This window comes from Podarcis vaucheri, assembly GCF_965113315.1.
Source record: "Podarcis vaucheri genome assembly, chromosome: 1".
Classification (NCBI taxonomy): domain Eukaryota; kingdom Metazoa; phylum Chordata; class Lepidosauria; order Squamata; family Lacertidae; genus Podarcis; species Podarcis vaucheri.
This window is the reverse complement of record NC_138759.1, coordinates 11,553,379-11,577,990: the sequence shown is the minus strand read 5'-3', so window position 1 is coordinate 11,577,990 and position 24,612 is coordinate 11,553,379. Positions and strand designations below refer to the sequence as shown.

The following is a 24,612-nucleotide window of genomic DNA, read 5'->3' as shown; positions in this document are numbered from 1 at the left end:
GCCCAGGTTGTCTGTAACCTTCCCAAACCTTTCATGGACCAAAGCAGCTGCAAGCCAGATGCCTCAGTGAGCTCTGGGGCATTTTCTTGCTCCACGCACCTCAGCAGATGTGCCTCTGCCTGATCTACCCTATGAGGCCCTCCAAGGTTCAAGTGCCCAAGCCTCACTCAAATCCTAACCATAGGACAGGGACGGGGGTGGGAGCAAAACTCTTGATTCCACAGGAACACACTGATTCAGAAGAGATTACAGATAGGTAGCCGTGTTGGTCTGCCATAGTCAAAATATTTTTTTTTTCTTCCAGTAGCACCTTAAAGACCAACTAAGTTAGTTCTTGGTATCTGAAGAAGTGTGCATGCACACGAAAGCTCATACCAAGAACTAACTTAGTTGGTCTTTAAGGTGCTACTGGAAGGAAAAAACATTTATTCAGAAGAGATTGTAAAACATGGTGCTCGGGGACTCTGTGTTCCTGCCAAGTCTGCTAACCCCAGCTAAGGCCTCGCTGGAATTCTTCCTGCAAGTTAATTTGGCTGAGTCCTGTTGCTTCACCCTGGAATCATATCAGTAAAAGCTCATTCCTTGGCAATGTGCTCCCCGGCAGCCTTCGCTTTCCAGCTGGGATTCTGCGCGTCTTTAAGGGTGCTCTCCTAAAGCTGCCGAGACAACTCTCCTCTCTCCGTTCCGGCAGTCTCGTGGGCTTTCTGAAAAAGCACAGGCCAGCAGGTCCTTGCAGCAGGTCATGTCCAGCTAAACAGGAAGGCAAATCCCCACGGGGACTTCCGCGCTGAATAAACGCGGCTTTGGTTCTGAACGCCGAGCAAGAGCTTCCTGCCAACAACAAAACAGCCATGCAAGCTTTGGGGAGTGTAACCAATCTGAAATAAAGCTGCCGCTGTTTGTTTCTTTTGCTCTGCACCATCATAAAGCTCAAAGAAAGGATGCCCGAGCTGGTGCAGGAGAAATAAACTCGACTCAAAAAACGTGAGTCAAAGAAATGACCTGCCAAGGTTGACCTGTGCTTTGCATATAGTTAAAGCTATGGTTTTCCCAGTAGTGATGTATGGAAGTGAGAGCTGGACCATAAAGAAGGCTGATTGCCAAAGAATGGATGCTTTTGAATTATGGTGCTGGAGGAGACTCTTGAGAGTCCCATGGACTGCAAGAAGATCAAACCTCTCCATTCTGAAGGAAATCAGCCCTGAGTGCTCACTGGAAGGACAGATCCTGAAGCTGAGGCTCCAATACTTTGGCCACCTCATGAGAAGAGAAGACTCCCTGGAAAAGACCCTGATGTTGGGAAAGATGGAGGGCACAAGGAGAAGGGGACGACAGAGGACGAGATGGTTGGACAGTGTTCTCGAAGCTACCAGCATGAGTTTGACCAAACTGTGGGAGGCAGTGGAAGACAGGAGTGCCTGGCGTGCTCTGGTCCATGGGGTCACGAAGAGTCAGACACAACTAAACAACTAAACAACAACAACAACAGTGGTACCTCGAGTTACAGACGCTTCGGGTTACAGACTCTGCTAACCAGGAAGTGGTTGCTCCAGGTTAAGAACTTTGCTCCAGGATAAGAACAGAAATCGTGCAGCAGGAGGCCCCATTAGCAAAAGCACGATTCAGGTTAAGAACGGACCTCTGGAACAAATTCAGTTCTTAACCCGAAATACCATTGTATAAGAGTTTGGGGCTTTTTCCTGCCCTTCGAAGCCACATACTGGAAGAAAGCCAGTGAGAGTGAGTGATTCAAAGCAGGCAAGGCTCAAGTATGCCATCTCTTCTCCCCAGTACCAGCCCTTCTCTCCAGTCCTCTTTCCACCGCCATTAGTGTTATTAGCTGCCTGGGGGCAGTGAGGGATCAGCCTGACTTGCAGCTGCACCTTTAGGAGCAGAAACCAGCAGACTAAGTTTCTCACAACACAAGAGGACCACCTGGTAACGCCTACGGATCAAGCTGCAACAGAGGCCAGCTGAAGAGATTGGCTAGAGCAGTGTTTCCCAACCTTTTTTGGGCAAAGGCACACTTGTTTGATGAAAAAAATCTCGAGGCACACCACCATTACAGCCCCGTGATGTCAGCGCGCAGCGTCACGCCGGGAGGGACGCACGAAAGTGTAAGTTTCAATTTTTTTCCCTCCCCCTTGCCGGGGAACCTCCAAGCTTTGGGGGGGGGGAGGAGGCAGCAAAGCGAGGCAGGAAGGAGAGCGCGGCTTGGCTGGGTGAGCTTTGGCAGGGGCAGGGAATGAGAGCCGCGAGGTGGGCGCTGCGGACGGAGGCGCTGCCCGCCGAGCTCGCAGGCAGCCAAGCAGGCAGACGGCGAGAGCCCCGCGCTAGGCGGCCTCTCCTCGCCGCCGCCGCCCCGCCTCTCGCCGCCCGACTCGCCCGCCTCCCTCCAGGCAACATCTCGCGGCACACCAGGCAACATCTCGCGGCACACTAGTGTGCCGCGGAACAGTGGTTGAAAAACACTGGGCTAGAGAACATAAGAAGGGGAACTCTCTAGAGCAGGCCTGAGCAGAAGGCAAATAGGTGGGTAGCTTGCTGCAAGACTCCCAATTGTTTAAAACTCTTAAAACCCTAAATCAGAAATGAACAAAGCTAAGCAGGAACAGGTTTGGGGGGAAAGAACTATGAGCTCAGGTCAAATCCCTTGGCTCAGAGGCATCCTGTTCCTTAATTTTAACTGTAAGCCATCTATGAGAAGGAAAACTCTGGTCCTGAATCTCCGCTGCCTTGTGGGACGTCTTCAGGAGTAAACCCTACACAAATCCAGAGTGAAGTGCCTAAGGCGATTGGATGGCGCCTTCCAGCGACTCCTGCAGCCAAGCTGGTGCCAAACGTCTTGCTCTGCTTTCCTTTGGACCACATCAACGAGTCTGAGAGGGGGTGGTGTCTTGTCGTCTGGGCAGCCCAGGATCTCCAGACACATGGCCAGGCTTGTGCCCTGGGGAGGTCACTTGGTGCTGCTAACAAAGTGGTTTGACTCCACCTCCCGACACTCCATTGTCTCTTGAGAAAGACAGATGTCAACACATGCCCTTTGTACCTGGTCCTTGTTGGTATAACTTCAGGTTCTTGCAAACAAAACCTACAAAATGGATCCAGCAAGCCTGAAGCCTGAATGCCCCTGCTCTAGAGCAACTGGTAAGACTGGCAGGCTTTGGTTTGGGAGCTGTCTTATTGCCTTCTGAACAAAATTCTGTTGCGGTGCTTTTAACAGACGCTGAATCTGCAGCAAGCAGAAGGAGATTGTCTTTGTCTCCATAGCATGAAAAGCCTTGTTTGCTGAGTTCTGCATAGAAAATATCTGCTAAACTCGCAAGAGCAGGCCACGCTGGTTTTTCTTCCCGGAGATGGCAACCTTAATGGGAGTGGAGGCAGTGCTGGGAAATAGGGGCTGCTGTGTTTTCATGGGCTTTGTAAGGTGGCGGTCACCGCAAGGGATTTGGCCCAAGGATTTAAAATAAATTTTTAAAAAGTACTCGCCCCTCCCCATGGTGACCTTCTTCATACTGTGACATTCGTCCCACTTCTTTACGTGTTGAGATGTTCCAGAGGCACAGAGCTTGCTCAAGTTTCATTTCCTTTGGAAGCAGTTGCCAGAACTTCTGTCATGTAATATTTGCCCTTCTTTACAAACGTACGCATTGAGCAGAGATGGAGGAAAGTCCGCTGCTCGCACATCAGAGCTCCAGGTGAAGTAGCCAGCAACCTACCGTATTTTTGCTCCATAGGGCGCACTTGGCCATAGGGTGCACCTAGTTTTCAGAGGGGGAAATCAAGGAAAAAAATATGATCCCCCCCCCAGCTCTGGGAGCAGCAGATAGGCTGTGCGCAGCCTGTGCACTTCTCCCAGACCTTCTCCCTGCTTTTGCGGGAGGTGGGGGAATTCCCCCATCTCCTGCAAAAGCCCACAGGAGCCGCACGCGGCTCCTGAGGGCTTTTCAACCAGTAGGGAGAAGGGACTGACACAGCCAGTCAGTCCCTTGTCCCTCCTCGGGGAAAAGCCCCCAAGAGCGGCGCGCTCTTTAAAGGGTGTGCGGCTCCTGTGGGCTTTTCTAGGAGGTGGGGGAATTCCCCCACCTCGTAGAAAAGCCAGCAGAAGCTGCGCACCCTTTATAGAGCGTACGGCTTTTGCGTGCTTTTGCGGGAGGTGGGGGAATTCCCCCACCTCCCGCAAAAGACCACAGGAGCCGTGCACCCTTTAAGGCGCGCACGGCTTCTGCTGGCTTTTCTACGAGGTGGGAGAAGGGACTGACATGGCCAGTCAGTCCCTTCTCCCTCCTCGGGGAAAAGCCTCAAAGACCAGGTCAGGGAGCAGCGCAAAGGCGGCACACCGCCTTCCCACTGCCCCCCGAGCTTACCCTGAAGCCAAGGAGCCTGCATTCGCTCCATAGGACGCGCACACATTTCCCCTTAATTTTTGGAGGGGGAAAAGTGTGTCCTATAGACGAGTGAAAAATAAGGTAAATGCTAAGACTCAGGTATCTCTCTCCAAAATTACTCAAACTGCCAGCAGCAGCTAGGGATCATCCTTTGCTAGGAGCGTGGGAATAAGCCATGGCCCCCCCTTCCAAGTATTTCCTAGCTATTCAGAAGAGTAAGAGTGCCTAAAATTACTTACCACGGAAGCACACTGCCAGATTTGTGCAGTCTACCAACACACCATTGCCAAGCCCAAAACTCTCTGGCAAGGCATTGCGATAAGGCAGCCGACAGTGGTAGCCCTAATCACAGAAATCTGATAGCAAATATTGTAATGAGTTTTGTTAAGTTGCAACAGCTATTTGCATGCTACCAGATCCCGAACACATTCACCCAGAGGCTATGACTGCTGATTTTAGTGACTTCTAAGGAAAAATGATGAGACTTTTAGCCTGTGATCCTAACTAATGTTATTTTGGAATTTGTCCCACTAAGTTCATTGGGACCTTACGGCACCAATATTTTTTTGCTTAAGACTGTACCCTTGCACAGATTTCCTGAGTGCAGGTTTACCTGGAAGTTATGCAACCTTACTTGAAAACAAGCCAAGCCTTCTACTGAGTTAGACCACTGCCTCATCCACAATACAGAATCGTAGAATTGTAGGAAGGGACCATGAGGATCACCTTGTCCAATCCCCTGCAATGCAGAAAACCTTCGCCCAACCTGAACCCACAACTCTACCCACGACTGAGCTATCAGCATGTCCTACTTTAAGGTAAAGGTAAAGGTACCCCTGACAGTTAAGTCCAGTCGCGGACGACTCTGGGGTTGCAGCACTCATCTTGCTCTATAGGCCAAGGGAGCTGGTGTTTGTCCACAGACAGCTTCTAGGTCATGTGGCCAGCATGACTAAGCCACTTCTGGCAAAAACCAGAGCAGCGCACGGAAACGCCGTTTACCTTCCCGCTGGAGCGATACCTATTTATCTAATTGCACTTTGATGTGCTTTCGAACTGCTAGGTTGGCAGGAGCTGTCCTACTTTAATTGGCAGCTATTCTCCAGGATTTCACAAGAGCCCTTCCCATGCCAGGAATTGAACCGGTGACATTTTGCATGTAAAGCAGGTGCTCTCCTGATGAGCTACAACCCTTCCCCACTGAACTCTCTGGGATTTGCTTCCTGGTGAAAACGCTAAGAATCAGGCGGCACGTCCCCCTTCGGTTTCCATAAAGGACTCTCAAAGGGCATTGGGTTTTGACAACCCACTCAGAATCCCAAGTTCCCACTTCTTCTGTTTTATTCCCTAGACATCTGCTGCGAAGAGCAGATGGCATTACAGAAAAGCATTTCCTGGGCGCAGCCATTTCCTTACTTCCCGCAAGCCATGTGATGCTGATCAGACATTCCCAGCCCGAGGATGAGGATGCAGTACAGCTCGGCCAGGTGCTTTTTGGTCACTGCTAGCTTGATTTGGTTCTCCCGCATCTCTTTCCTTTCCAGGGCACTGGGCTTCCTGTTTAACAAAGAAGCAAGTCATTTAAAAAAGCATTGCACAGAGCACTCTCCCACTCATGGTTAGACAATCAAGAACACTACGTCTGCACCAGGGAATTCTGACCCAAATAAAAGAAAGCAACAGAAAGATTACTGGTAAATCACAGGGCTGGAGTGGCACGCCCTGGGATTGCCCAGCAAGACTCTGGTCAGGCAAGCAAGATCCACTATACCTGGACTATCATTAGTAGATTAGGTGATACAAAAGAACAGTAGGGTAATTGCAAATAAGGAGCAGGAAGGACCAAGGTGTTGTGTGCTAGAATGTCTCCAGGTAGGTCAGGTGTGGCTAACCTGTGTTCCTCCAGAGGTTGCTGGCCTCCAGTACCCATCAGACTCGGCCAGCAGAGCCAATAGCCAGGGATGATGGGAATCATGGAGCAAGCTTGTTTTCTCCTGCTCTGGTGGTAGGACTCGAATCAGTGGCTTCAAGTTACAAGGAAGGAGATTCCGACTAAACATCAGGAAGAACTTTCTGATGCCAGTGGGACGGTCTATCTCAGGAGGTTGTGGGCTCTCCTTCATTTGAGGTTTTAAAGCAGAGGTTGGATGACCACCTGTCATGGATGCTTTAGCCGAGATTCCTGCATGGCAGGGGGCTGGGCTAGATGACCCTTGAGGTCCCTTCCAATTCATGATTCTATGAATGTGATCCAACAACATCTCGGATGGCCACACATTATTGGCCTCCCTCAAGGCTGGGGATCCTCTGTGGCCATCCAGATGTTTTTGAACCACATTCATAGAACCATGTCCCAACACCTAAGGAAGCATTGGTGGTGATCTAATCTAAATGGTCTAGTTTAAGATCTCACCTGGGTCAACACAAAACAAAACAGGTAGGTGTTGGGGCATAAGGCAGCTGCCAATTCAAACAAAAGTTGGCTTGACTCATTTGTTTGACCTGTACTCTGTAAGCTGTCTTTGCAAGGTATTTATATTTTGAAAGGCAACCTAAAAGTCTGTTACAAGGGGGGGCAGTGGGGACGACAGCATTATGGCTGAGTTCAATGCAGGAAATAGCTTTCGGCTGATGTGGACTCACCTGAAACCCCCAGGTAAGCAAGAGGGTTGGTGCTCCTTGCCAACATGCATGGGGCAACAGAGCAGAGATACCCAGGCCAAGGCACTAGTGAAAGTAGGTTTGGGTGCATTTGTGGAGAAAGAAGGGAGAGTTCTGTCCACTTTTTTTCTTCTTTTTTTCTTTAAGAAGAAGAGTGCATTTGATATTTTGCTTTATCACTACCCGAAGGAGTCTCAAAGCGGCTAACATTCTCCTTGCCCTTCCTCCTCCACAACAAACACTCTGTGAGGTGTGAGGCTGAGAGACTTCAGAGAAGTGTGACTGGCCCAAGGTCACCCAGCAGCTGCATGTGGAGGAGCGGAGACGCGAACCCAGTTCACCAGATAACGAGTCTACCACTCTTAACCACTACACCACATCGGCTCTCAGTTCTGTCCACTTTTCAATGGTTCGTGCAACACCCACCACCTCAGCTTCGGCTGGTCTTAGGCCACAACCAGCGATGCAGAACTGACCTCAAACGCAGCCATGAAGGAGAACAGAAGAGGTGGGGCTGACCTGAAAATGCTGAGATGCACTGACTCAAGTCTCCTTGTGGAGGAAGAAAGTCAGAAATGACCCAGGAAAGAAGGATGGAACCAGTCAGAGGAGGCTGAAGAACACTGGGCTCAAATAGCTCCTGGGACGTGACAAGTGTCCCGCAGAATCACAGGAAATGGTCTTGGACTCCCAACTTCAGACTATTCATCCATTAGTCACCTGAGCACTGGCAACTCTCCAAGGTCTGGGCTTGAGGCCTCGTGGCTTGTGATCTTTCTAACCAGCACAAATCGGGTCTTGAAGCAAAGCACACCCACACTGAATATATAGAGCAATAGCCCTTTCTAAACAAGACGGGACTCCACTTAAGACACACATCCAAGCAATTTTACTCACCCCATGAAAGATTTGGGTTTCATCTCCAAGGCTAATTTTTCCAGATAAAAATTCAGATAGTACAGCAGAGCCATGAGAAAATCATCTAGCTGCTGGCACCTAGAGCAGAATTTAAGAACAGAGCAAAACACCACGTCGCCCATGTAAACTTCTTCAGAAGGGAGCAGTTTTCTTTTGCTGAATGCAGCCCACTGGGCAATGGCACCTGGGTACCTTTCACGATAGGGACACGGGTGGCGCTGTGGGTTAAACCACAGAGCCTAGGACTTGCCGATCAGAAGGTTGGAGGTTCGAATCCCCGCGACGGGGTGAGCTTCCCGTTGCTCGGTCCCTGCTCCTGCCAACCTAGCAGTTCGAAAGCACGTCAAAGTGCAAGTAGATAAATAGGTACCGCTCTGGCGGGAAGGTAAACGGCGTTTCCGTGCGCTACTCTGGTTCGCCAGAAGCGGCTTAGTCATGCTGGCCACATGACCCGGAAGCTGTACGCCAGCTCCCTCGGCCAATAAAGCGAGATGAGTGCCACAACCCCAGAGTCGGCCACGACTGGACCTAATGGTCAGGGGTCCCTTTACCTTTACCCTTCATGATACCCAACGTTCATGCCCAACGTGGGGCTCGAACCCTTGACCCTGAGATTAAAGGTCTCCTGCTCTACCAACTGAGCTATCCCAGCAGCCTATTATGTGTGAAGACCCAGAGGGTCACTTAACCATAATGGGATTTTAGAATAAGGGATAATTAATTGGCCCTCCCAATCATCGTCATTCCCACTTAAGAAGAAGAAGAAGAGTTTGGATTTGATACCCCGCCTTTCACTCCCCTTCAGGAGTCTCAAAGCAGCTAACATTCTCCTTTCCCTTCCTCCCCCACAACAAACACTCTGTGAGGTGAGTGGGGCTGAGAGACTTCAAAAAAGTGTGACTGGCCCAAGGTCACCCAGCAGCTGCATGTGGAGGAGCGGAGACGCGAACCTGGTTCACCTGATTACGAGTCCACTGCTCTTAACCACTACACCACACTGGCTCTCTCTTAACCCACAAAGCTTACTGCGTGATCTTGGGATGGCTATTCTCTCTTAGCCTAACCTACCTCGCAGGGTTTTTGTGAAGAAGTGGGAATAATAAGAGGTGGGAATAATGCATGTGGTCTGAGGTCCTTGGAGGAAGGTGGGGGTGAGTGGGATGCAAACAATTCCAAGCAGGCAGAAACATTAAGCCAGTCAAAGGTGTGGTCTGGGGAGAGGAGAATCATAAAACCTTAGAACTGTACAGCTGGAAGGGTCCCTGAGGGTCATCTAGTCCAACCCCCTGCAGTGCAGGAATATGAAGCTGCCCCATATGCAGATCGAACCTGCAACCTTGACATTATCAGCACCACACTCTAACCAACTGAGAAGTAGCCTGGGAAGTGTTCCAAGGGCCGCACAGAAAGCCGTGGAGGGCCACATTTAGCCCCCAGGCCTGATGTTCCCCAGCCCTGCTTTGCAATGCTAAAAGCACATATATTAACCCAGATCCCTTATTAATCTCCTGTTGCAGGTGAAGTGCAATCCCTTGCCCCAGGTCTGCTCATATGATTGACTAAGTTTTCTGCAACCGGCCCATTTCATACTTCAAATGGAAGTGTAGCGAGAAGCAGCCACAAGGGTACTTGTCTGAGGATGTGATGGTTGTGATTTCTGACATTTCCCCTGTTATGTACTGAGTTGACTAGGATCCAAACTGCAGCAGTCTGATTGGTCCTAGAACAATAGGATCCAAATTGCAGCAGTCTGATTGGTCCTAGAACAATAGGATTCAGAATGCAGCAGTCTGATTGGTCCAAGAACAATGCAGCAGTCTGATTGGTTGGCAGGAAGCACCCAATCATGCTCCAGATATAAGTGAATCCACAACCTGATTGGCTTACAGTAGAATTCCAGAATTAACCAATCATGTGCAGCCCATTGTGTAAATAATGTATATAAAGCAGATACTCTGAGGGGACATTCATTCATTCCTCCTCACCACTATGAGCTGAATAAAGAGCATGAAATCACTTTGCGACTCTGAGTATATTTCACTGGCGACGAAGGTGGGATCCTGCTGAGCTGACTGCCACACACAGCACCGCAGCACCGCCACCTGCCGCACCGCTGCCTCGCACCGTGTATCCAGGCTTCAGCTCCGGGACACAAGGAACTCAGAATGGCCGCCAACTGCAGCTTCTCGCCATTCAACCCAGCATCTGGAGACTGGGAAGCGTACGCCTCCCGTTTCACCTTCCTCCTAGAAGCCAAAGGGGTCACCGACGAAGAAGACGCCAAGAAGAGGGCGATACTCTTCAGCGTCTGCGGAGAGGAGACGTTTGAAATCGCCCGGGCCCTCCTTGCGCCTGAAGACGTCGCTACTGTTCCATACAAAACAATAATGGAACAGCTGAAGGGGCACTTTTCACCGCAGCCCTCAGTGGTGGCTCGTCGAAATGCCTTCTACGCAAAGCGACAAGCCCCTGGGGAAACCATAACTGGGTTTGTGACCTCTCTCCGCCAAGCCGCCCGGTTCTGCAACTTCTCAGAGCTGGAGAACATGCTTCGTGACCGCCTCGTCGGTGGCCTGAAGGATGAGAAGCTGCAACGACGCCTCTACGCTAAGAAGGACCTAACGTTCCAGGTCGCTCTGGAGGAGGCCCTGGCAACGGAAGCTGCCGAGAGGTCGACGCAAGAGGCACGGCCGAGCCTGCCATCCCAACCGAGGGTCCACCACGAAGACCTCAACGACGACTCAGGATCCGACAGGGAGGAGGTGCACCGAGTACAGCAGCGCACTCAAGCAGCGCACAGACCACAGCTGCCTCGACGAGAAGGAGGAAACTGCGCAAGCTGCGGGGAGAGTCACGAGAGGAGGACCTGCCGTTTCCGCAACGCAGAGTGCAGGCAGTGCAGAAAATCGGGACACATCGCCCGGGTGTGTCGGGCTCGGCCCACCCGACACCAGGCATCAGATGACCAACCCAAGAGCCCCAGGTCCCGGGGCCCAACGCACCAAGGCAACTCGACGGAGCTCACGGACTGCCAGGTATACCAGTTGCCCCACCCCAACGTAGAGAAAATTTATGTAGAGGTACAGATAGAGGGGGCCCCATGCCGCATGGAGCTTGACACGGGTTCAACTCTATCCATAATCTCGGCAAAGACCTTAAGGAAACTGTGTCCTACTGGGGGTCCCAAACTCAGGCCGGCCCCATTCACCCTACGGGACTTCCAGAAACGTAAGGTCCCCACAATGGGGGTGGGGACCTTCAGGGTGCAATACCGAGGGCGGACGCGGCAACTGGACTTGCTTGTGGTCAAGGGCCCCTACATTAGCTTACTGGGATTGGCATGGTTTGGACCACTGGGGCTAGCCATCACCGGGGTGAACCACACTACCTTACAAGTGGACGTGGACGCCATCTGCAAGGAATTTCCAGGGGTTTTCGATGGGAAATTGGGACAGTATACGGGCCCCCCCATTGCTCTACAGCTTGACCCCGCAGTACGACCGGTTAGGCTCAAGGCCCGCCGGGTCCCGTTCGCCCTGAAACCCCGTATAGACGAGGAATTGGACCGCCTCGTGGAGCAAGGAGTGCTGGAGCCGGTGCCTAATGCCCCCTGGGAAACTCCAATCGTCACACCCGTCAAGCCTAATGGTTCGGTCCGCATCTGCGCAGACTACAAATGTACCATAAACAAGGCCCTCACGGCCCATGCATACCCAGTGCCAGTGGTCAGCCATGTCCTTGCCACCCTGGCTGGGTCGAAATTTTTTGGCAAGCTGGACTTGGCCCAAGCATATCAACAGCTGCCAGTAGATGAGGCCACAGCAGAGGCACAGACAATTGTGACGCACAGAGGAGCGTTCAGGGTAAAGCGGCTGCAATTCGGTGTCAGTGTGGCACCAGGCATATTCCAGAATCTAATGGACTCGCTCCTTAAAGGGATTCCTGGCGTCACCCCCTTCTTCGATGATGTGTTGATTGCCGGGCCCACACCAGAGGAGTTTGAGGACCGCCTCCGCACCGTTCTGCACCGTTTCCAGACGGCGGGCCTCAAGGTGAAGCGGGAAAAATGTCTACTAGGAGTGCCTCAGGTGGACTTTCTGGGATTTATGGTGGACGCAGAAGGGGTCCACCCGACTGGGGACAAGGTACGGGCTATTTGTGATGCCCCAGCGCCCAAGAGCAAGACTGAACTTCAGGCCTTCTTGGGACTATTGAACTTTTACCATTCCTTCCTTCCCCACAAGGCGGCGGTAGCGGAGCCCCTACACAGACTCCTAGACAAGCGGGCCCCTTGGGTGTGGGGCCAGCGCCAGGAGGCCGCATTCCAGGCAGTCAAGGACTTGCTTGTCTCAAACTCTGTCTTGGCACACTTCGACGAGAGGCTGCCGGTGGTGCTAGCATGCGACGCCTCACCCTATGGCATTGGCGCTGTCCTGGGGCACCAACTCCCGGATGGAAGAGAGGTACCGGTGGCGTACTTTTCCCAGACACTCAACGCAACCGAGCGGAACTACTCACAAATAGACAAAGAGGGTCTGGCAATCGTGAAGGGAGTAAAAAAATTCCATGATTTCTTATACGGGCGGCCCTTCACCGTGGTGACTGACCACAAGCCGTTGCTTGGCTTGTTTGCCCCCGAAAAGCAGACCCCCCAAGTGCTGTCTCCTCGCGTCCTCAGGTGGTCAATTTTCCTTGCCAGCTACCAGTATGCACTGATTCACCGCCCGGGGAAGGCAATGGGCCATGCGGACGCCCTCAGCAGGCTACCACTACCGGAAACAGGCCCCGACCCAGCACCTGCACAAGAGGTTATGAGCCTGGAGCTGCTTCCCGACCGCCCCATTCAGGCACAAGAAGTTGCACACCATTCCAAGAAAGATAGGGTCATCTCCCGGGTCCTGGACTGGGTGTGGAGGGGATGGCCCAGCAGCAGCCCCGGGCCAGAATTCGCCGGCTACACAACCCGCAAACATGAACTGTCGGCCCACAAGGGGTGCCTGTTATGGGGAAGCAGGGTCGTTGTTCCCCAGCCCCTCCGCAAAAGGGTCCTCACAGCCCTACACGAGACACACCCAGGGGTAGTAAGAATGAAGGCCCTTGCCAGGAGTTATGTGTGGTGGCCAGGGATCGACGGAGAGATAGAGGCCTGGGTCAAACACTGCCAGGCCTGCCAAGAATCCCGCCCAGATCCCCCAAGGGCCCCAGTCCAGTCCTGGGAGTCCGCCCGAGCACCATGGTCACGCCTGCATGTGGACTTTGCTGGCCCCTTTCAGGGGAAAACATTCTTCATAGTGGTGGACTCCTACACCAAATGGCTGGAAGTCGCACTGGTACCATCCACTTCCACGTCCGCAGCCATCCGGGTACTACGCAGGCTGTTTGCAACCCACGGGCTCCCGGACACTCTCGTCTCAGACAACGGGACTGCATTTACGTCAGGAGAATTCCAAACCTTCACAGCGCAGAACGCCATCCGCCACATCCGTTCGGCACCATTCCACCCTGCCACCAATGGCCAAGCAGAACGCATGGTGCGGACCACCAAGGACACCCTTCGCCGCATGACGCAAGGGGATTGGGAGTACCGCCTTGCCACATTCCTCCTAGCACAGCACAGCACCCCCAGCTCAGCGACTGGCCGGAGCCCTGCTGAACTACTAATGGGTCGGCGCCTTGCAATCAGATTGGACCGCCTTCACCCCGATAGAGCTCAGGATGAGGTAGTGGTGGGGGAAGGCAGGAACCCCCGGACCTTTGAGGCCCAGGACCCAGTGTACGCAAAGAATTTTGGGGCAGGCCCAGCATGGGTACCCGCCACAGTCACCAGGGTCACTGGCCCCGTGTCGTACGAGGTGCTAACAGATGGGGGGCAATGCTGGCGCCGCCACTGCGACCAGATACGGCGACGATTCCCAGGAGAAAACCAGGAGGAGGAAAGGTCAGAGGAGTCCCAAGGGAACAGAGGGGCAGTGAGGCCCATAGACCAGGAGGGGCCAGCAGGAGAGGCAGAATCAGTAAATACAGAGAGGACCCGCGAGGCCGAAAGGACACCGGAACCAGAACCACGACTGAGCGAGCCGGTTGCGCCAGACCAAACAGGCCCATCACAGCCAGCATCCTTGGAACACGAGCCAGAACCTGAACCCCGGACCAGGGAACACCACAGGCCGCAACGCACACGTAGGCCGCCGGCATACCTTGAGGACTATGAATGTGAACTCCCGGGCAGGACTGGAACTTAGAGGGGAGGGGTGTTATGTACTGAGTTGACTAGGATCCAAACTGCAGCAGTCTGATTGGTCCTAGAACAATAGGATCCAAATTGCAGCAGTCTGATTGGTCCTAGAACAATAGGATTCAGAATGCAGCAGTCTGATTGGTCCAAGAACAATGCAGCAGTCTGATTGGTTGGCAGGAAGCACCCAATCATGCTCCAGATATAAGTGAATCCACAACCTGATTGGCTTACAGTAGAATTCCAGAATTAACCAATCATGTGCAGCCCATTGTGTAAATAATGTATATAAAGCAGATACTCTGAGGGGACATTCATTCATTCCTCCTCACCACTATGAGCTGAATAAAGAGCATGAAATCACTTTGCGACTCTGAGTATATTTCATCCCCTCTCACGGAATTGTATATATGCCAAAGATATCTTTCAGAATTCAGGTCTTGATGACACAGGATTTGGCAACCTCTCTGCTAACATCTGACTTGGTTTTTACAAGGTGCCGTAAAATATATTTTTCTTTTTTAAAAAAATGAAGTGAAAGCATCCTACTGTGAAATGCAAATACCAAATGGCATACCTCATAACTAAAGAGAAAGAATGCATGCGAAAGGAATCGTCTTCGTGGGCCAGAAACAGGGCAGCGTCTGAAAACATTCAAAATGAAAATTGTAAAAATCTGTAGCACTGCCTTCTCGTCCATCCCTGCAAAGTGACTGCAAACTATCTCAGAGAAGATTTTTACATAAATTGAGTTCTGTTTGCCTATATTTTTAGACTAAAATTCCTCCACAGAGCTCAGGGTGGTCCACCCATTTTATTCCCCCCTCTAGCCCTGTTAACTAAGCTGTGAAGAAATTAAGTACTGTCCCCAAATCACCCAGTGAGCTTTACGCTAAGGAGGATTTGAACCCAAGTCTCTCCAGTCCTTGTCAAACTTATGGAAAATCACATTTGCTGAACTCGCTTCCAGTTCTGATTTGTTTCGATCGTTAGGGCTCTGGCTTGGCCATGTCAGCAGAATGGAAGATGGCAGGATCCCCAAGGAAGTGCTCTAAGGGGAGCTATGCAAGGAGTTGGGGAATAATAATAATAATTTATTATTTATACCCCGCCCATCTGGCTGAGTTTCCCCAGCCACTCGGGGCGGCTCCCAATCGAGTGGTAAAAACAGTACAGCATTAAATATTAAAAACTTCCCTAAACAAATCACATGGAATCCTAAAACACGCTTACTAAGAACAAATCACATGGAATTCACTTATCTCCAAGTAGACATGTTTAGAACTGCCCTATACGGGATTGGTGTAACTTGAGACGGGAGTAAGGAAAACAGCCCATTAAATTTGGGTTGGTTTTATTTGCTCTGCTTTGTTTCACCTTAAGCATGCCTCCTTCCAGGGAGCGCAGAAGTGGGTGCGGTTTGGGTGTAGGGCTCTGTCAGTGATCCCAGGGATTGTACCTGGAAAACCCTGCCACTGAGCTATGCACCAGGAGATCTGTGGGATGATGGATGCACGTCACTATTGTGGCAGGCTTGGAGTTTATCAAAGCTGCATCAGGCATGACCCAAGAGGAATAAGCAAGTCGCCCCGGTCTAGTTTTCATGGAGGCGGTAAAAATGCATCTGGGTGGTTCACCTTTAGACTGCAGGTGAGACTCACTTGACTGAAAGCTCCTCTGTACAAAAGCAGTCCCTGAATATAGAAATCTACCAAGTCAGGGAAAGGGGCCAAATTAATACTAGGGCTTTTTTTTTTGCACTTAATGCACATGTTTGTAAAAATACAAATTACATCTATTTTGGTTCTTAATGGCTGTAGGCACATCACGCCTTTGAAACACATCCAAAGCACACAGACACAACCTTCAAATAATTCTGGGCACAGTAGTGTGTTAAGGGTTGTTGGGAAATGTATCAACAGTGCCTATAATCCTTTGAAGGAGAAATGTGCTTAAAAACACACACACAGAATACTAGTCTAGCCTTCTCCTCATCATCTATTTTTCTACATGGAGTGTGGAGGGGTTTTTTCTTCTTTTTTGTATGGAGAAACATTAAATCATGTTTGCTCCCACCTGCAGTTTGCCCTGAAGTTCTATTACCCAGACACAGGGTTTTCCATCTCCGTAAGAACACGGCTTCTTCTAGCACATTTTGACAACTTGTCTAAGGTGGATTGACCTATGCGTGGACAGCCTTTCCTGTCCAGAAAGATTTCCAGAATCCCAGTCCAAATTTAAGGTCTTGCAACGTTTTTCGAAGCCTACTCAACTTTTCAAAGGAAAAATGCAAGGCAGTCCTCCTAGGGCCATACCATTAAAATGCTAGAGGAAAGCAATGTGCTTAGAAATTACTGTTACAACTGATTTAGCGATTTATGCCACACCTTATTTATAAAGAAACATAAGGGGGGTTACATGCCAGGCATAGGAAGCTGAAAGGCCACACAACAGAGAGAAGGATAGGCAGGGAGTTTCTGATGAGAGGGAAAATACATGCCCACTTCCATCCCCCTCTCCCTGCATTCTGAATAGTCTGCTCTGGGCAGGCATATACCTGCAGCACATGAGAATGACTTTAGGTGCACTGCTGCATTCATTGTGCTTACCTGCTCTGTACTTTCCCAAGCATTAACTAGCTTTAGTCAAACAAAAGTGCGCTGAAATAGTGCCTTTGTAATACTTGCTTTGTTCGCAAATATACAAAAGCAGCTACGTATGCCTTCAGGCGAAGCCAGAGTAGTGTAGTGTTTGAAGGCTCAAGAGTAAAAGCCGAGAGACCCAGAACCAAATTGTTCAGCCATGAAAGACACTGGGTAACCAGTCAATCTCTCTCTCAGCCTCACCTACCCTGCAAGGCTGTCGTTGTGCTACGCTACCTTGAGCTTCTGGAAGCAAGGTGGGACATGCATGTTTTAATTAGGGTTGCCACCATGTTTCAAACAGTGAAAATCTGGACAGAAAAGTTGTTGAGCATTTTTTGGGCAGAGTTGTTGAGCTTTATTCGCCAGAAACCGCACTGCCGAAATAGATTTCCATATGTTCGGATTTTCCTGGGCATTTTCGCGATTTCCACCCCAGACGTATGGTAACCCTAGTTAATAAACGTCCCCTCCAGCTCAGTCCCCCATTGTTTCCAATCTGACAAAATTCAGTGCTCTTTGTCTGAGTCTCCTGAGATTCAGGCTTACTGCACCTTCTCTGCCCTTCCCATACGCTCCGATTCACATCACATCCCAATGGCAGGAGAGACAGAGAAACAGAGAGATTTCCAGATGACCAAGTGAAACACTGCCACTCACCAGTCCATTAAGAAACATTTGTCAAAGCCTCAGCCACACCTAACATGTGTTGGGCAAAAACCATAATGAAGCCTATTTGTGCAATCTGAGATAGTAAAATGTTGTAACCAATGCTATGAAGATGCCATTATGAAAGAAGAGACTGGCACCATGATGCGATATAGAAAAGAAGGCTGCCTTTCTGCCTTCCCCTGCTCCATATGGACTGGAAATCTTGCATGACTCAAGTTATTTCCATGGCTGGAGCCTTTCTGCAAAACACCCACTCCCTGTTTGGTCTGTAGCGCATAGGACTGCCGTTGCTGATTCTGTGCAAGACTGTTAAGGTGGACGGTGCTCTTGGCTCCCACAGCTGGGACAAAGAAGCTATTTCTTTGATTTTTATGATTCTTAGGTATGCTGGACACAAGCCATTTAGCCAAGTAAACAAGTGCTGTTGACTCAGGATAACACTGAAATCAGCAACCCTTGGAACAATCTCAAGGATGCCGGAGAAGATCAATAAGCTGCAACTAACTTGGCAATTCAGCACCCACACTTACACTTAACGTCTTCTAGAGAAATCAGTTCCTTTTGCAATCGCTTCAACGGCCGGGGCATCTTATCTTCTTGGATACTTCTCCGTACGGAAAAGATATCTCGGAAAAAAACAGGATCCGGTCTGCAGATAAAATGGAGGGTGGATAGGACTTGCATTTCATTTAATTGGACACATGCCAAGGCAACTCTGGAGCTAAACTCTGGGATGTTCTCTTTCCAGGTAACCTTGATTACGTTGAAAACAAAGGCAGAATTCAGCCTTCTATGGGCACATGAAGCTTCCTAACTGGTCTCTCGAGCCTTTAATATCCACAAAGGGGCGGCACTTAGGACATCCACAACACACATTTAAAGCACTGTCATACCACTTTAACAGCCATAGCTCCCTCCCCCAAGAATCCTGGGAACTGTAGTTTGAGGGTGTTGGGAACTGTAGTTCCAAGAGGAGATTCCTAGCAACTACAGTTCCCAGAATTCTTTGGGGGAAACCAGGACTGATTGAAGTAGCATCAGAGGGCTTTGAATGTATGGTGTGGATGTGACCTGGAGGGGAAACTCTTTGCAAGACGCAGTGATGAAAATGGCCCAGTTTGTGCAGCCGTCTTCCCATCCTACCGATGCAGATGGCCTGTGGACCCGTTCTTTCTCATATTTGAGGGTGTGGATCCTCAAATGATCAATTGTAGTTAAGGCATTATGGGATGCAGGTGCAGAAGAGGGGAGGGTAGATACATCAGATGTATGTATGGTGTACACATCAGCAAAAAAGCAGGCCTGCGATGTTGTGTTGCTATTGTTCCCATTTTACAGACAGGGAAGTGACTGCAAACAAGCAGCTTGCCCAAACACGTTTGCTGCTAAGCAGGCAGAGGTGGCCCGTGACATTAGGGCACAAAATCCAAACGGCAACCCCAGTGGCAATGGCAACAATATAATAATAGACCAAAAAATTGACCATTTGCTCCCCTTTGATGGTGCACTTGAGGCAGGCCACCTCACTCTACCTAGAATGAATTGGAACTCCTGTCTCAAGAGTCACAAAGGAGAACTTTTTAAAACCAATAATTTTATTTTAAAAAAATAAATAAATTGGTGACATCAGTGGGATTCCCTTACCATCCAGGTCAGGCTCAGACCATTTCTCCATCTAGCCCAATACTGCCTACCCTGGCAGGCAGCAGCTCTCCAGGATCTCAGGCCTTGGTCTTTGCTGGGGATCAAACCTAGGGCCTTCTGCACTGAGCTATGTTCCATCCCCAAAGGTACGTCCAGTCTCTTCCCCTTCCCCAAATGCAGGATTTGCGTGGGATTTGAATCCAGGACTTCTTACACCCTTGCCAAGACCACAGACTATAGTCTGGGCATTTCAAGCTCTGCTGATTTTTAAACTGGGTCACCTGTCTGGCGTTTTTGTGGCCATCTCTTGGAAGTGGATGGTTTTCCCTTTCTTTGACTTCTTCTCCACTTCCTTATCTTCCTCCTTAGGCTGAGCACTGCAGTACCAAACAGAGGGGAGTTTTCGGTAATGGCAGTGGCAATTCATACAACTACACAGGAAAGAGAGCTCATCCTGCATCTCTCAGTCACAGAGTGAGCCCAGCAGAGAGGAATGGCAGCAAGTCCAGTGCCAGTTTAGGATGCAGTCTTGCCCCTGCCCGCTATAATTCAGCTGGGATACTTGGTTTTTTTAATTTTCCAAAGCCCCAGCATCCACAACATTTCTGAGTTGATCTGTTCCTCCTCCATCCTTAATAATCCCCGCCCCCCCAAAAAAAATGAATACTGAAGGCGAGGGGGAACAGCTTCAGGGATTGGACTGGTGGTTCTTTATGACATCACAGCATGCTCAACCAATCAGCGTGGGGTATCTTCTGCTTCAAAATTACAGAGATGTTTTCATTTTTTATTCTTGCAGAGATTGAAGGAATGGGTATGTTTGGATCAATTGCACTTAGGGAGAGATGAGGCATATTACTAGACACTCTCACAGTTGGAAAGAGCGGCATCCTGCAAACTCAGGCTCTTTTCAATTGTCACTTTGTTTACTGTGGAATACCTCTTCTTACCTCCCATCCCTGCCAAGGGTTCTATCAGGCCTGACATTTGCCTCCTTTCAGAGGCAAAGAAAAAACATTTCAGTTCCTCCATGCTTTTGGAAAACAAGGATTCTGTTTACTAAAATGTATTGGTTTCATCCTGCTGATTATGATCTGCTATTGTTGGAAATGTTGTAGATTCCATTGGTTTTATTGATTTTAATGGACTGTGCATGGAGGGGGGGGAAATCTTGCTGCAAGGCCAGGCACTTCATAAACTAGCTCACTGGCAAGTGATACGAAATCGCGATAACCACAAACAGAAACGCAACAAAGTCAGACAGAAAGGGACACTGAATCCTTACCATGCAAATTCAAGACTTCGGCTGTCATCTTTCCAGTACCACAAGCCAGGGTTAACTTTCGTGAACTGCAAGCGTTTCGGAATACAAAAGTTTCGAGGCATTAATTTAAACCATTTCATCATTTTCATGTTCGATTTTCAGCTCCAAAAATCCAGCGAGCTCATAAGCCTGACCGATAAGCCCAATGCCATGTGCTTCTGAAGAATGGTGATTCAATGTACATCCAAAAACAGGGCTGGAACAACCACTGGGACATTATCAAGCAACTTCCAGGGATATTATTTCATAGCATTATTCTAAAAAATAGACTGATGTCGTGAGCCACCAAGCCTTAGAAAGACAACTTTTCCTAAAGGCTTCCACAATATTGGCCACCGGTGTATATAAAGGCCAGTGGTCCATCTAATAATCCTAATCATAATAATCAAGACATTGACTGAATATTTCCAACTGCCTATTTAAAAACAGCAGCAACCGATGTTGACTGGTCGTTTCAAGTTTGTGACCATCAGAAACACTATGGATAGGGATGGAAGGCGGAATAAATATATATGAGCACATATAGTGTTGTCCGACCTGTGGCGTGCCCTCTCATCAGATGTCAATGAGATAAATAATTATACAGTTTTTAGGAGACATCTGAAGGCAGCCCTTCGGGAAGTTTTTAATGTTTGAGGTTTTATTATGTTGGAAGCTGCCTAGAGTGGTTGGGACAACCCAGTCAGTTGGGTGGGATACACAAATAATAATAATAATAATAATAATAATAATAATAATAATAATAATAATAATGCAAGCCAGTTGTATTCCTCAAGTAAGATTTAATTCATAAAAGGTTAGACAGCCAACATAGTGCAGTGGTTAAAGTGTCTGCCTGGGACCTGGAAGACCAGGGTTCAATTCCCCACTCAGCCATGAAGTTCACTGGGTGATCTTGGAGCTCATCATGGTCTCTCAGCCTGACCTACCTCACAGGGCTGAGGGGTGGAGGGTGGGGTCCCCAATGTAGGCCCTTTTGGGGGCTTTTGGAAGAAAGGTGGGGTAGAAATGCAATAAGTAAATAAACAAAGCTCCTGAATTGTGGATGCAAGAGTGGGTGCCTCTAACATTTGGGTTTGAAGAGGGGATTTTGGCAGGTGAAGGTTGCATGGCGACCCAGCTATGAAAGGTGCAAGCAGGGCTGGATTTAGGTTTAGGGAGGCCCTCAGCTATTGAAGGTAATGGGGCCCTTTATATGTCCAGCTGTCCGTTGTCAACAAATTGTCGCTGTTTTTTGTGTTGAATATATGCTATATGGTAATTTATGGACCTGATAGGTATCTAAAGCCATTTGCACATAACAAAATATGTATTTTATCAAAGTAATTGTTGAATTGAAATACAATTAAGAAGAAGTATATTAATGGTGAAATACAATTAAGAAGAAGTATATTAATAGTGAAATAATTATTAAGCTCTAACTTAAAATGATTTTTTTTATTTATAACAAACTTAATAATGCAACAACAGTGTTGCTGTATGTTTTATTGTATTTGTTTTTTATCTTATATTTTTGGAAATGTACATCCAGGTTTTTTTCCCTTTAAATTTTTTTGGGGGCCCCCAAGAGAGTGGGGCCCTAAGCTATAGCTTGTTTAGCTTATACGTAAATCCGGCACTGGGTGCAAGACCCAACCTGGTCATATCCAACCTTGGGCTTTTTTTGAAGAAAGAAAAAAGGAATATCTGCAAACCCCACCCCACCCCCAAGAAGTTCCACAGTCACTAGACACATCCAGGAATGCAGACTTACCGTATTTTTTGCTCCATAACACTCACTTTTTTCCTCCTAGAAAGTACAGTGGTGCCTCGCAAGACGAAATTAATTCGTTCCGCAAGTCTCTTCGTCTTGCGGTTTTTTCGTCTTGCGATGCACGGTTTCCCATAGGAATGCATTGAAAATCAATTAATGCGTTCCTAGGGAAACCGCCTTCAGACCAGGTCCGGGGACAGTCTGTCCCCGGACCTCTTCTGAAGGCTGGGGGGGGGGGACAAGGGCTTTTCTTCCCACCCCCAGCATTTTAAAAAACCCCGGGATAGCGGAGGACTTCTCTGCTGTCCGGGCGATCTTAAAATGCTGGCGGGCGGCATTTTAAAATCGCCCCAGGACAGCGGAGGACTTCTCCGCTGTCCGGGGCGATTTAAAAGCCCCTGGGAAGGCAGGCAGGGGGGACAAAGACTTTTGCCCCCCGCCCGCCTTCAGAAGGTGTTCCCGCCCCCCCGCCCGGCTTCGCAGCAGCGCTACGAAGCCCGGCGGTGGGGCAGGTGTTCCCGCCCCCCACCCCGCTTCGGAGCACCGTTCTGAAGCGGGGTGGCTGGGGCAGGTGTTCCCGCCCCCCCGCCCGGCTTCGCAGCAGCGCTACGAAGCCCGGCGGTGGGGCAGAACCGATCTCCCCGCAACCGCTTGCTTCAAAAGAGGTCCGGGACCTCTTTTGAAGCAAGCGGCTGCGGAGAGAACCGATCTCCCCGCAACCGCTTGCTTCAAAAGAGGTCCGGGGGCAGCGGGAAGCGCTTCCCGCTGCCCCCGGACCTCTTTTGAAGCAAGGGGCGGTGGGGAGAAGCGATCTCCATAACACTCACTTTTTTCCTCCTAGAAAGTACAGTAAGGGGAAATGTCTGTGCGTGTTATGGAGGGAATGCCTACGGGTGGCGGGGGGGGAGATCTGCTGCAGTCGTGAGCAGAGGATCCATGGTTCCCTTTCCTTCCCTCCTCCGTGGCTCGCTTTGAAACAGCAAAGCGGGAGAAGAGCCACTGAGTGGGGAGAAGAGAGGGACAGAGAGCCTGGTTACAAAGCACGGATCCACATAGATCCTCAGGATTTTTGCACTGGGTCACCCCAAATTCACCATCAGATCACATAGCATGTCCATGGCTACAGCCTGCCCCCCAAAAATCATGCACCCACTGTTGCCTGGGGCTGCAGTGGTGCAAAAACGTGGTTACAAAGCATGGATCCACATGGATCCTCAGGATTTTTGCATTGGGCTACCTCACTGTCAGATCACATGTCTGTGGCCACAGCATGAACCACAAAAATCATACATCCGCTGTTTCATTTAGAATATTTTTTTTCGTCTTTTCCTCCTCTAAAAACTATGTGCGTGTTATGGTCGGGTGTGTGTTATAGAGCGAAAAATACGGTACTTACAGTCACTATATGTCCCTTGGGCAGCTCCAGGAACTGTAGCTGAGACATGGCGACACTTTGTTTACTGAAAGAGTATCCTGGCAACAGCTCTCTGTCACTCTTTCCATCTTGAATAGAAGGGTCGGCTCTCCCGCCTGGAGACTACAAGTCCCATCATGCAACGCGGCAGGCCTTCCCTTTTTTTTTTTTAGTCTGTCTGTGCGGTGGCTTTTGGCTCTCTTTTTCTAACCAAGGGGCGTCCTCAGAAATTATCCCAATTGTGAACCCCCTTCCCAGATACGTGTGAACAGGACGCCCGCATTTCGTGTCGCAGGCGGCTTTCCTTTAAAACAGCCCGTCCGACACACTGACTGGTTTCAGAAATAGGTGCTACTTCTGAGCAGGATTGCTTGCTTTCTGAGTGAACTGCCTGCGCTCATTTTTCTCTCACACACATATATATGTGTGTGATATTTATCTATCTGTTTTATTTTACGCGTTTAAATTTCAGTACCACCCTCCCTCCCCAAAGGAGCCGAGGCTGTCAAGCAGCAAAGCAGCACCACTGAAAAATAATTTATAAAAAATGTTTTAACACTGTGAGCAGCTAAAAACAATCATATATCCACACCATGATTTCAAGGTTGCCAGGATCAATGATCTTTTCAGCCGTCAAATGCCTGGGTGAACTGGAATGTGGTAGTTGTTTTTTTAAGTCCCTGAATGTTAATACAGTGGCACCTCGGGTTACATACGCTTCAGGTTACATGCGCTTCAGGTTACACACTCCGCTAACCCAGAAATAGTGCTTCAGGTTAAGAACTTTGCTTCAGGATAAGAACAGAAATCGGGCTCCTGCGGTGCCGCGGCGGCAGGAGGCCCCATTAGCTAAAGTGGTGCTTCAGGTTAAGAACAGTTTCAGGTTAAGAACGGACCTCCGGAATGAATTAAGTACTTAACCCGAGGTACCACTGTAATGCTCCTTGGCAGGGGGAGTTTT

The 24,612-nt window shown here is 49.5% G+C and overlaps 1 protein-coding gene across 1 annotated transcript in view; it reads right to left on the bottom strand.

Annotated features, from left to right (window-relative positions):
* The window catches only part of PPP1R36 (protein phosphatase 1 regulatory subunit 36), a gene marked incomplete at its 5' end in the record, with an annotated part of 78,932 nt that overhangs the window by 15,822 nt on the left and 38,498 nt on the right, over positions 1-24,612 (bottom strand). Inside the window, 6 exons of the mRNA XM_082236363.1 lie at positions 5,805-5,945; positions 7,947-8,045; positions 14,780-14,846; positions 18,047-18,165; positions 19,442-19,537; positions 20,446-20,510. Of these exons, the coding sequence (XP_082092489.1) occupies positions 5,805-5,945; positions 7,947-8,045; positions 14,780-14,846; positions 18,047-18,165; positions 19,442-19,537; positions 20,446-20,510 (587 nt within the window). The remainder of the gene's footprint in view (positions 1-5,804; positions 5,946-7,946; positions 8,046-14,779; positions 14,847-18,046; positions 18,166-19,441; positions 19,538-20,445; positions 20,511-24,612) is intronic.